The sequence below is a fragment of the Bombus terrestris genome, chromosome 7, assembly GCF_910591885.1.
Source record: "Bombus terrestris chromosome 7, iyBomTerr1.2, whole genome shotgun sequence".
Taxonomy (NCBI): domain Eukaryota; kingdom Metazoa; phylum Arthropoda; class Insecta; order Hymenoptera; family Apidae; genus Bombus; species Bombus terrestris.
Genome location: NC_063275.1, coordinates 12,146,039 through 12,157,155, shown reverse-complemented (window position 1 = coordinate 12,157,155; position 11,117 = coordinate 12,146,039). Strand labels below are relative to the sequence as shown.

General features: G+C 29.6%; 4 protein-coding genes across 5 annotated transcripts; 2 read left to right on the top strand and 2 right to left on the bottom strand.

The window, feature by feature from the left end:
• Nucleotides 1–20: 20 nt before the first annotated feature.
• LOC100652076 (ran GTPase-activating protein 1) lies at nt 21–4,167 on the top strand. 2 transcript variants are annotated; one of them, XM_048407724.1, is made up of 6 exons: nt 21–281; nt 847–972; nt 1,105–1,524; nt 1,596–2,395; nt 2,476–2,700; nt 2,776–4,167. In XM_048407724.1, the coding sequence occupies exons 2-6, from the start codon at nt 855–857 to the stop codon at nt 2,995–2,997; spliced, it is 1,785 nt and encodes a 594-aa protein (XP_048263681.1). In that variant the 5' UTR covers nt 21–281; nt 847–854; the 3' UTR covers nt 2,998–4,167. The 2 variants fall into 2 exon arrangements, with proteins under 2 accessions (XP_048263681.1, XP_012165528.3); XM_012310138.3 differs by having other exon boundaries at nt 844–972.
• Nucleotides 3,809–7,070, bottom strand: LOC100651007 (phosphatidylserine lipase ABHD16A). The gene is made up of 11 exons (XM_003396733.4): nt 6,877–7,070; nt 6,749–6,802; nt 6,061–6,371; nt 5,797–5,981; nt 5,609–5,723; nt 5,386–5,521; nt 4,984–5,148; nt 4,748–4,875; nt 4,477–4,676; nt 4,234–4,385; nt 3,809–4,167 (listed from the first exon to the last, which is right to left on the bottom strand). The coding sequence occupies exons 1-11, from the start codon at nt 6,964–6,966 to the stop codon at nt 4,000–4,002; spliced, it is 1,704 nt and encodes a 567-aa protein (XP_003396781.1). The 5' UTR covers nt 6,967–7,070; the 3' UTR covers nt 3,809–3,999.
• A 944-nt stretch (nt 7,071–8,014) lies between these two features.
• Nucleotides 8,015–9,786, top strand: LOC100643652 (endothelial differentiation-related factor 1 homolog). The gene is made up of 4 exons (XM_003396752.4): nt 8,015–8,391; nt 8,483–8,534; nt 8,822–8,982; nt 9,068–9,786. The coding sequence occupies exons 1-4, from the start codon at nt 8,317–8,319 to the stop codon at nt 9,221–9,223; spliced, it is 444 nt and encodes a 147-aa protein (XP_003396800.1). The 5' UTR covers nt 8,015–8,316; the 3' UTR covers nt 9,224–9,786.
• On the bottom strand, nt 9,781–11,064 carry LOC100642757 (proteasome subunit beta type-1). The gene is made up of 4 exons (XM_003396746.4): nt 10,810–11,064; nt 10,439–10,628; nt 10,101–10,337; nt 9,781–10,031 (listed from the first exon to the last, which is right to left on the bottom strand). The coding sequence occupies exons 1-4, from the start codon at nt 10,905–10,907 to the stop codon at nt 9,846–9,848; spliced, it is 711 nt and encodes a 236-aa protein (XP_003396794.1). The 5' UTR covers nt 10,908–11,064; the 3' UTR covers nt 9,781–9,845.
• Between the last annotated feature and the right edge of the window lie 53 nt (nt 11,065–11,117).

The following is an 11,117-nucleotide window of genomic DNA, read 5'->3' as shown; positions in this document are numbered from 1 at the left end:
GGGTGCGGACTGTGCACTGGTAACTGCAACTGCGGGCGTATGCCTAAGAGGATGAGGAACATAGATTGGTTGACATGTTTCGCGCGAAATTCATTTAATTGATTTGTTGGTACTACTGTCTGGATTTTTTTTTATTAAAAAGGAAAATCTTTATTGAGATCTTTATCTTCATGAAACTACAATAAAACGCACAAACATATAGAATTGAGTAACATTTAAAGTTCGCGTCAGAAATATTAAGGCAGATTCTCGATCCACATTTGCAACGTATCAAGAAAGAGGTAATAACAGATATGTGCATTATTTAATAAAAGGAATCTTTTATGAATATTAATGAGCAATATTATTAGACTACACCACTATAAAAATAAAGCTGCGTTTACATTTTATTTACATTTTGTTCTATATGTTACAATATGTAATTATGTAATAGTACAAATAGTTATAATACATCAATATATAGATAAGTAGATTTTATTACGACATAATACACATTTGCATTTTGTTATGACAATTTCTATGACGTATTCCTGATGGACTACTACAATCATAAATGTAAGCACGCGCATTGGTTGAAAATCTCACATATACGTATGTATGTATGTATATTATACGATATGTGTAGTATGAGAAAATTACATTATGAATTTTTGAACAGTTGGTACATAACTCCCGCGTTTACTAGCGCGTGGTGATGCGTTGCATTTGTATCAACATTATGAATAAGTTTCGAAATTAAGTGTTATTCAAGAATAGTGTTTGTACTCCGAATTATTTGACACTTTATGTGACGAAGAAACACTAAAAAAAGATTGATTATTACAAAGTGTGATTACATTTCAGTAGCTCAAACAATGTCGTCGTTCAATTTGAACGATCTTGAAGCACAATTACAAGATGTTACTGAAAATAATGCCGGTAACGGTGTCTCTTTCGCAAAGAAATCGCTTAAACTTGATACTGAAGAAGACGGTAAGTTATTTACTATTTTAGTTTATACAATCTATTATAGTATATTTTTAGTATTTTTTAGAAGATTATACGATATTGTATAAGCACTTTGAAGGTTACGTGAACTAAATGTTTAATTTTCTGTTTCATTAGCGTTGGAAATAGTCAAAGCAATACGAGCATGTACAAATCTGGAGTATTTAGACTTAGAAGGCAACACTTTAGGACCGCTTGCAGCCAAAGCTGTAGCTCAGGCATTACAAGAAAATGGTACATTAATGAAACGTGCTCTTTGGAAAGATATGTTTACTGGCCGTGTAAAGACAGAAATACCAAAAGCTCTTGAATATCTTGGCTCTGCACTGTGTATTGCTGGTACCCGCCTCTTTGAACTTGACTTAAGTGATAATGCTTTTGGCCCAATTGGTATTGAAGGATTAGCCAATTTCCTAACTTCTAGTTCTTGTTACACTCTTCGTGTATTAAGATTAAATAACAATGGACTTGGAATATCAGGTGGAAAAATATTGGCAAAAGCATTATTAGATTGTTATAATAATAGTTTCCAGGGAGGTAAGACTTATCATTCATTCTGTTAGTTATTGAAGTAAGCAAATAAATTAATATATTGGAACATCTTTCAGGATCACCTGCCTTAGCACTAAAAGTATTTGTGGCTGGAAGAAATAGATTGGAAAACGATGGTGCAAAGGCGTTGGCATCTGTTTTTGAAAAGTTAACTAGTTTAGAAGAAGTTGTTATGCCTCAAAATGGTATATACTATGAAGGTATAATAGCACTTGCCAATGGATTGTCTTCTAATCCTGGATTGCGAATTTTAAATCTCAATGATAATACTGTTGGGCCAAAAGGAGCCCAAGCAATTGCCAAAGCATTACCAAACTTTCAAAATTTAGAACAACTTAATCTTGGCGATTGTTTGCTCAAAACACAAGGTGGTGTAGTTTTAGCAGAAGCGTTAGGAGTTGAAGGGAGTTATCCATTACTTGCAGAACTTAATTTAAGTTACAATGAAATCAGAACAAGGGGTGCCAATCCCATAGCTCTTGCTATGGCTAAGAAAGAACGTCTTGTAACCCTACAATTGGATGGAAACCATTTTGGTCAAACTGGCCGTACTATTTTGCGCGATTCGCTTATAATTTCTGAAAGAATTGGATCCTTAGGTACATTAAATGATGATGAGAGCGGAGATAATGAAGAATCTGATGAAGATGAGGTGGAAAATGATGAAGAAAGTGATGAAAAAGATGAAAGTGAAAATGAAAGCAAAGAAAATATAGATAATAACAAGGACATGATTATAAATGGCAGCATAGTACCATCAAAAGTAACTATTGTGGAATTTTTAAAGTCACCAACAGGAGAAAAATTATTGCTATTACCAGATGATGTAGTGCAAGATTTTATAACTCACGCCAAAGTAAGTAAATAATATTACATTTTTATTATTAACATTGTCAGCATTGCATTATGTTTAACATTCCCTTTTTTGCATTTCAGAATTTGTCGGAGAATGATACATCTCCTGAATTAAAATTCATCGAAGAGTTTACAAGAATAATTATGAAAGTATCAGCACTCAGTACGACTGGTTATGCTGACGTGAGACTAAGAACTCAGTATCTTACAGATGCTTTATATTCAAAACTATGTTCTTTTGTAACAGAAAATGATCAGATTTCTGTTTGGAATAACACATTGCTAGTCAACCTAGGTTTAATAAAAGTAAGTATTTTATGTCCTTGAATTACATGTATTTCAGACGGATGAGGATTCAAAAGGATTTGTTTTATATTTCAGGCTGAAGATAAAAGTAGTGGGAAAATTGATTGGAATTTGGAAGGATGCTTCAAAGCGTTAGAAACAGTTAGTCAAAAAGATTATTTTTTACAAGAGACACGAAGTACATTGAAATTTTTTTTAGAAAATCCAGTAAAAGTGAACAAAAAAAAAGTTATGGATTCGTTTGAAGATTCAAAAGACTCTCTTAAAGCTGTTCTAAATCGTATGCAAAGTACGTAATAATTATTGAATTATCTTTTGTATAATTGGTTTACAAAACATATGATATATGAGATATATCTATTTATTTTTAAATGCTTTGCAACTTGTAAAAATACAAATTATAAATTTTTGCAAAATAAAAGTGTTGCATCAAATTTTTACAAATTTTTTTATATATAAACAATTACATTACTGTGCACATTGCGATTTTCTTTTTCATTAAAGTAAAAATCTTAATTATAAATACAAATTCCTAGATTACAAATACCAAAATTGTATTAAACTGTTCAGCGAGTCGAATTAGTTGAGGCAAACAGACACACGTGACTAGGTAGGAGCGTATTTACAACCTTCGGATACTACAGAAGAAAATATTGGTGCTTTGTTCCTCATATATTTAACTACTTGGTATAGTAAACATTTTTTGGTTTACACAAAATATTTTAAATTTTGACAGGGTTCTCAGTTCACATCGTACATTATGCATATCATAAACCTGAGAAGTCAAAGGAGAAAAGAAAAATCAATATCTACCAGCCATTAACTAGAGTCCTTTGTATCTATCATATGCTTAGCAATCCTAGCACACGGATGTTGTTTACCTTTATTGACTCGACTCATTGAACAGAGTATAGAACTCAAGTAATGAATACAAAAGTTTTAGTTGAAGATATCTTTATCAACTTGGAATATAAAAAACAGGTCGAAATTCTACAGAATAAATAACGTTTATCAATAAAACTTAACGTCAAATGCATTAAAAATTATTATGACTCTTAAGAATTTCTATTACCATAAGAATAAGAATCTTGAATAAAACTCCTAGTAATTAGTTAATTATAATATCATGGAACTTTTATTCTGTTATTGACATGAGGTGTAAGTGTTGTCCGTGATAATTGTAGCTGCTGGCTGTAGATGTCGCTGATGGAGTACTGCTGTTTTTCTTTAATTTTTAATGTGTAGGACTCCGGTCGCCGGGATTCGAACCCGGGTCCCGAATGTTCGTAACCTAAGGCGCTAATCACTGAGCTGCAGTTGTCCGACACTAGTTGATGTCGAGTGGTGGTATTTGCTGTCGAGTGCCGCCACAGACATTGCAGATGCAGGATTCCAACCAGGTTGAAACAAATCCACTGCTAATGGTGTACAATGCGATGATGGTTGATCCTTCATATACATTGTTGCCTAAAATGATAAAGATATAAATTATTAGATATTTATTTTACACATTCCTTAATCACATTTACATACAAGAAATACGATAAGCTGTTGTTTTGTCGTAGAATCACAGTCTTCTCCAAGTGTGGAGGGATACAGTACAATATCATCATTTTTTTTTATATCTGCTCCAATAAGTTTCAAACATTGTTTTTCATCAACCCCTACTGTTTCGATTATTGATTCTATAAAAAATATTGATATGTATCATTACATAATAATGTTGGAAGATAAACTTAGAATCTGTATTTAATAATCTTTAAAATTATTTCTTACTTCTAGTAGATATATCTGCAGATAAAAATCTCACTAAAAGTGTAGCACACCCTGAGGTTTCCGCAAAAATATGTGGATAACGTCGTATTAAAAGTTTTGTAAGCAGCATATTACCACGATTTCCTGATAAATTATTACCACTGGGGGTACATACTACTTCATCTTCTGTTCTTCGTATAAGCAATACTGTGCCATTATATCTTTAAAAAGAAGCAAAAATTATACATTTGTTCATATATATACACGATGCTTCAGTAAAATTTTATAGTACCTATTTAATTGCTCAGCAATATTCAAATTGAAATAGTCCCTAATAATGTTTCGTACCAAACCCTCTAGCGACGAGGGCATTGTCATAATGGCTAACGGAAGTACATCATCAAATGTAGCATCTAATACCTATAAAACGTAATAACTTCTTTATATAATAATTTTATTTTTCAAACAATTTATATAAAATTATTTGAATTAAATTAATGTATAAAATGTGTGATGTAGTGATCTTACCAAACTTTGAATAGAAGGATAGTTCATAGCAGCCCATGTTGCAGTGTATCCACCAATACTCCAACCATAAACAATTATTTGTTCCTCGGGGAATTTTAAATGATCGATTGCGAAGCGCATTACGCAATCGATAGCATTCTCTTCTTGAAGAGGATACGGCGCACCCTTTGTAGTCATTTTCATGTCTTACTGTTATCATGTTATGAACGTAGTTTGACTGAAGGAGAAGTCTTGCCATTACTTCAATTACATTTAATTTACATACATGATTGATATTAACTGTAACATTGCCAAAATTTCATCTTTGCGATTCAAAATGAGATATAATAAAGTAACAGCAATTCTTCTCATCAAAGTATCAACATAAAAAGTTGTAAAGTTTGATACAAAAGTAATACTTACAGTACTGCTACCGAAACCTGGGTGATTCCAACCCAATATAGAATATCCTTTACTCATTGGAGTTGATATAATACCACTTTCATAAAATCCACAATTTCCTTCACAAGTGATAACCAACATGTTACCATTTGTTTTCCTATAAAATTAATATGTAAATATATATAAGGATAATATATCACAAAATAATATTTTTAGAAAGAAATGTTACTAATGTTTACATTACTTGTTACGTCGGTCAACGAATATAGCATCAATTTCATTATTATCTGCAGTTAACAATTTGTATCTTTCCCCACCACGTTTTATTAAATGTATTCTTCCTTTTAGAAGTGTAGATCCTATATTAATCATATATTATATCAATAAATAAAAGATAATACAATGTATACAATAATGATCTATTTAACTTACGAAATGCCCAGTTAAGAACTGTTGCACTTCCAGGATATATCATCTTAATAGCAAAAGTGTGAGCTACAATATACGATAAAAACTTACAAGGCAATGTACATATAAATTCTTTACCAGTTTGCCTTTTTATATGACCACTAAAAGCTGCAATGTTTTCTAAAGTCAACTTCCCTTTAGCTGTAACCCTATAAATACAAATTCAAAAAATTATTTAAAATCAGATACATATTAGTTTGATGTTAGTTTAGTAAAAAGAATATATACTTTTTTATATCTCTGATGTCAAAATCTACAGGTCTTGCCCAGAACTCAAATTCATATTTATCAAGTTCTTGCTTTGTTTCGACAGTATAATGTGCATTTACTTCATTCAGTGTTTTCAAGAATTTCAAATATATTGGATTACTGGCTCTAGAATAACCACGAGCAGCCAATGATGCAATAAAAATTGCACTAGCACTTGCTGCTAATTTGCACAAGAAAGAAATATTCTCAGTTATAGAATTGCTGTGTTGATAGAAAAAGATGGCCACTAATGGAATTGTATATAGACTTATGGACCAAATTGCTGCAAACTGAAATAAATTTATTAACAGATTTGTTTCACAGACGAGACATTTGTTTCCATTATGTAATTAATTTCATAATAAACAATTATAATTAACAGACTGCAAATTTTTATGCATTTATATGAGAACTGAAAATACAAAATTGCAATAACATAAAAAAATATATGACACATCAAAAATATAATACTTTCTATAACACTTGGTAATAAAACAATTTTCCACAGAGGTTCAACATTTTTAATTATATTTTCGAGAATATGAATTTGCATAAAAATCCGTAGTCTATTGATGATTCTAGAAACACAATTAATATTCTTAATGGATCAGTTTATGTTATTAAAAACAAAGTTTGAATATAATCTTCCTTTTAATAAAACACTCACGCAAATTACGATTTGATCACCCCATCGTTCTAAACTGTTAGGCTCATATGATTTCTGAAATAAATTAATAAAGACATAACCTAAAAATACACTAGTCTAATAAATTTTGTGCAATTATTAATAAATACCTCAACTAAACGACCGATCCATGTTATTTCATAAACTTTAAAAAGGCGAGGACCAAAATTACATTTCCACAGTGTGCGAATGAAAGACATTTCTCATTTGTTTCAAATATTTCAAACAAATCAACGTTCCAAATCGCCAATGTAAAATACAGGACACAGCAACTTAGCAAATCATGCACATAACATAAGAAAACAAACCGTTACGATTGGTAACGTATTTGTTGGATAAATGTGATCATGTAGAAAAAAAAAAAAAAAGAAAAGCTATTAAATTCGCTTATAATAAATATATTCTGCCTTCTTTCTTATATAATAATTTATAATGGTTCAAACATAATTGTATCATCGAATATTATAAAACTTCTACGAACACTTGTTGGTAAATTTCTAAATAAAATTGATTTGATAATAATATCTAGTTTTACCAAATTTTGTCTCTTTAATAATTTATTATTTTGTTACAATTTAAAGGAAATAACGAAAGTTCTATGTTTTTACAGAATTAGTAATTACTTTTTTATTGTAAATTATTATTAGACTTTGGATGTTTATCTAATTTCATATTTTAATAAAGCTGACTATAAAGAAATAGGGCATAAATAGAGACTTGTTTCATCTATTAAATATTATAACGAACATTTTAGTTTTGATATTTTATAAATTTTATATACTAGGATTTTGTATAATATTGATTTTAAAAATTTCGGATAAATATATAAAAATCCGTGGTCTAGTTTTTACACATTTTCTAATTTATTGTCAATTATCCATATATTATCCATGTATTATAAATGTATAATGATCCATAGTATAATTATTACATATTTTTTAATTTATTGTTAATTATCCGTACTTATCATAAATGTGTAAATGTGATTCATTGTCTAATTTTTTTGTTACCTATTGTAAAATTTATTCGACATTTTTGAAAAAACTTTACAAATGATCCCTATCAGATAAACACGAAAATCAATAAAACAAGAAACATTCGCAGAAATTGCTTATACATGAAATCGTCATAATTTTGAATAATATATTTATAGCTATTTAAACACCGCGGTCATTTGATTTATACGCATTTCGTAAATATAGAAAATCAATTGTATCTATGTATAATAGCGTATGATCTTGCATAACAAACGACCTATTGCAAAAATTAATAACTAGTAAATTTTCAGTAAAAATTTATAGTTAAACGAATAAAAAATAAAAATTGTATCATTTAAATCGTGTGTTTGAAATAGTATGCAAGGAATTGGACAATTTGGTTGTGCACGGGTCGATTCTGGGTCCGTACATTAAATCGTGCTTTTTGGAACGTATAGAGAAGTTACTGGAAGATTCAGAACAAGTATATACGATAGTGGATGTGGATAGTATTACGTGCGACATTGATAATACAATTTTTCATTTCTATCGGCATATTTAACTTTTTTCAATATGTCAGACTGGAATACCGCTCCTATTACATTACGGAAACGTCCACCAAAAGCTTCAGTACTTAAATCAGAACAGGTAACTTTTTACGGTAGATATTTTCCATCTATTTTGTCTAAGATGATCCCTAGACCAACGTCTATTGTTGTGTAATTGTATTTATTTACAGGCAGTAAATGCTGCACGTCGTCAAGGATTTGTGATCGAAACACAAGCAAAATGTATGTAATTCTCAAGATTGTGTATTTCTAAGATTTGTATTATTAAATCTTAGAAATACATATGTATATGTATACATATAATTCTTTAAATTTCATTTCATTTCAAAACATGTTTCATATGTTTGAATATTATGAGGCTAACATGATGCAATACAAGATATTGAGTTTCATTATATTGTTTATATTTTATTCTTGGCATATTATATATATTCTAATTTATTTGAAAGTTAATAAGTAAATTGTTTTTTCCTTTGAATTATATAAATAAATTGTTCTTTTTTTGTTAGGGGGTGGAGGAACAAATAAACAACATGTAGCTACTAAAAACACAGCTAAGTTGGACAGAGAAACAGAAGAATTAAAACACGACAAAATTCCACTTGATCTTGGTAAATTAATTCAACAGGGAAGACAAAGTAAAGGATTATCTCAGAAAGACCTTGCGACAGTATGTTATTATTTATGTAACTCTTATACATATTTATGTTGTTATGTAAGATATATTTATGTATATTTGTTACTTTTCTGTATAGAAAGTAAATGAAAAAGCTCAGGTCATCAATGATTACGAAGCAGGTCGCGGAATTCCAAATCAAATGGTGATTGGCAAAATAGAGAAAGTATTGGGAATCAAATTGCGTGGTAAAGATCGTGGTAAACCATTATCACTTCCTGGGAATAAAAAGTGAATCTTGAGAGGAACAATCTGTATTTCTTACCTTTATATATTGTTCCCTACACAGAACTGCAAGAAATATTGTAGGATTGAGAATGATTCTCACACTCTTTACCTTTAGTTATTTTATTATATACTTTAAAATAAAATATTATTTTATTAAATATATTTCTGTCTATTGTAAAGTAGGTTGTTATAGTACGCCTTTGTGTACAGAGTACAAGGAGTGCATTCTTATTTAATTTTTAAAAGTTATATATGTGTTCAGTCTTCAAGTATGCAAACATTAATTTATGAATTATAATTTGTGTACTGTTTTGTTATATTTTTAAAGTACATCCGACTACTATCATTGTGATATACATCTATGAATATTTTACAATTTGGTTAATGTAGGCTAAATAAAATAGTATTAATGCAAATAGAAGTAAAAGGTCTATATGTGTATGCATACAAATCATTGGTTTGATAGCATTTATACACACATACACACTCATTTCAATGTATAATACGATACAAATCACAATAGTTGTATATAAAGATAAGAAATTATTAAATAAATATTAATTATACTTTTTTAGCGTTAACTTTATTCATATAGAAATTTGATAGTATATAAATTTTATTTCACTCCATTAATCTTTTCTCAATTCAAAGGTTGAATCCTGTATGCCATCTTTTGTTATAATTTTGATACTTATAGAATCACCAGTGTAAATATCTCTTTCTGCAGCTGATATGAAAACATCTTTTATAATTGCAACAGCTTTTTCTTGAGTTAAAGGGACAGGTTCAACACCTTCTTGATTTTTATATCCAATCTAAAGAAATATATTACTTTGATAAGTAGTTACAATCTAATTTAATATAATAGTACTGTTGTTCACTACCTGATTGTCCAGAAGAGGCTGCAGAAGAGCACCAGCAGAACCACCTGCTCTATATTTTGTTACCTCACAATGTCCTATGGGATCATAACTGTATACACAACCTTTACCATCCTCATCTAATCCACCAAGAATATTGCTCACATAATAAGGAAAGAAACGTTTATAATATAACATTGTTGACAACATCTGTGCAACTGCTAATGTTGGCATTTCTTTTTGGTGTTCATGTTCATACATCTATCATACACAAAAAAAATTATTAACAATTATTAAGACTATTAAGAAATATCTTAACATTAAATTATAATAATTAAAAATGAAACTTCATCAAACTTTACCTGCATTCTTGCAGACAAAAGTCTAGTTAAAGTGAGCGTATCACACCAGCAGCCTGAGCAACCCAAAATAGTTTTAGATGACAAAGGGAAGAGTTTTTGTTGTTCACGTGTATAAATGGAAAATCCTGTACTGAGACGTGTATCTGCTGCTATTACACAGAAATCATCTCCTGCAAGGGCTATGACACTCCTATAATTATAATAAAAGAAATTTGTATATAAAATGAATTTGTAATAGTTTGAATAATTATATTATTACATTATTTAAAATTCACAATTATATTATTTACGATAAAAAAATATAATAAAATATATAAATATATAAATATGATTCATTAATGTTAAGAAGATATAGGTTATGTACAACTTACCCTCCGTTATCAGCGTACGGACTGAAACTTTTCATTTTTGCTGCTTGTGTCTCGTAATCAGGTAACGATCTTCCCGAATTTTCATTTAAAAGAGCCATTTTCTTTAATGTTATTTTGTAAACTAAATCTTAATCACTCCTCAACCTGAATGACAATACACTTTGCAGTGAAAATGGCAAGCAAAACAGCACTTTTCTCACACATAAACATGTATGATTGTATACTTATCATTGGCTAGTTCATGCTTATCTCTACACGAATGCACCAATGGCAATAAAATTACTTTTAAATTTTGTAAGTGTATGACA

Coding starts and splice junctions, on each gene's coding strand:
- LOC100651007 (XM_003396733.4), bottom strand. CDS start 6,966: ATGTCTTTCATTCGCACACTGTGGAAATGTAATTTTGGTCCTCGCCTT. Junction 6,803..6,876: donor GGATCGGTCGTTTAGTTGAG/GTATTTATTAAT, acceptor AATTTATTTCAG/AAATCATATGAGCCTAACAG. Junction 5,149..5,385: donor CAGGTTTCGGTAGCAGTACT/GTAAGTATTACT, acceptor ATGACTACAAAG/GGTGCGCCGTATCCTCTTCA.
- LOC100652076 (XM_048407724.1), top strand. CDS start 855: ATGTCGTCGTTCAATTTGAACGATCTTGAAGCACAATTACAAGATGTT. Junction 973..1,104: donor ACTTGATACTGAAGAAGACG/GTAAGTTATTTA, acceptor CTGTTTCATTAG/CGTTGGAAATAGTCAAAGCA. Junction 2,396..2,475: donor ATTTTATAACTCACGCCAAA/GTAAGTAAATAA, acceptor TTTGCATTTCAG/AATTTGTCGGAGAATGATAC.
- LOC100643652 (XM_003396752.4), top strand. CDS start 8,317: ATGTCAGACTGGAATACCGCTCCTATTACATTACGGAAACGTCCACCA. Junction 8,392..8,482: donor CAGTACTTAAATCAGAACAG/GTAACTTTTTAC, acceptor ATTTATTTACAG/GCAGTAAATGCTGCACGTCG. Junction 8,535..8,821: donor GATCGAAACACAAGCAAAAT/GTATGTAATTCT, acceptor TTTTTTTGTTAG/GGGGTGGAGGAACAAATAAA.
- LOC100642757 (XM_003396746.4), bottom strand. CDS start 10,907: ATGGCTCTTTTAAATGAAAATTCGGGAAGATCGTTACCTGATTACGAG. Junction 10,629..10,809: donor CCGTACGCTGATAACGGAGG/GTAAGTTGTACA, acceptor TTATAATTATAG/GAGTGTCATAGCCCTTGCAG. Junction 10,032..10,100: donor AGCCTCTTCTGGACAATCAG/GTAGTGAACAAC, acceptor ATATTTCTTTAG/ATTGGATATAAAAATCAAGA.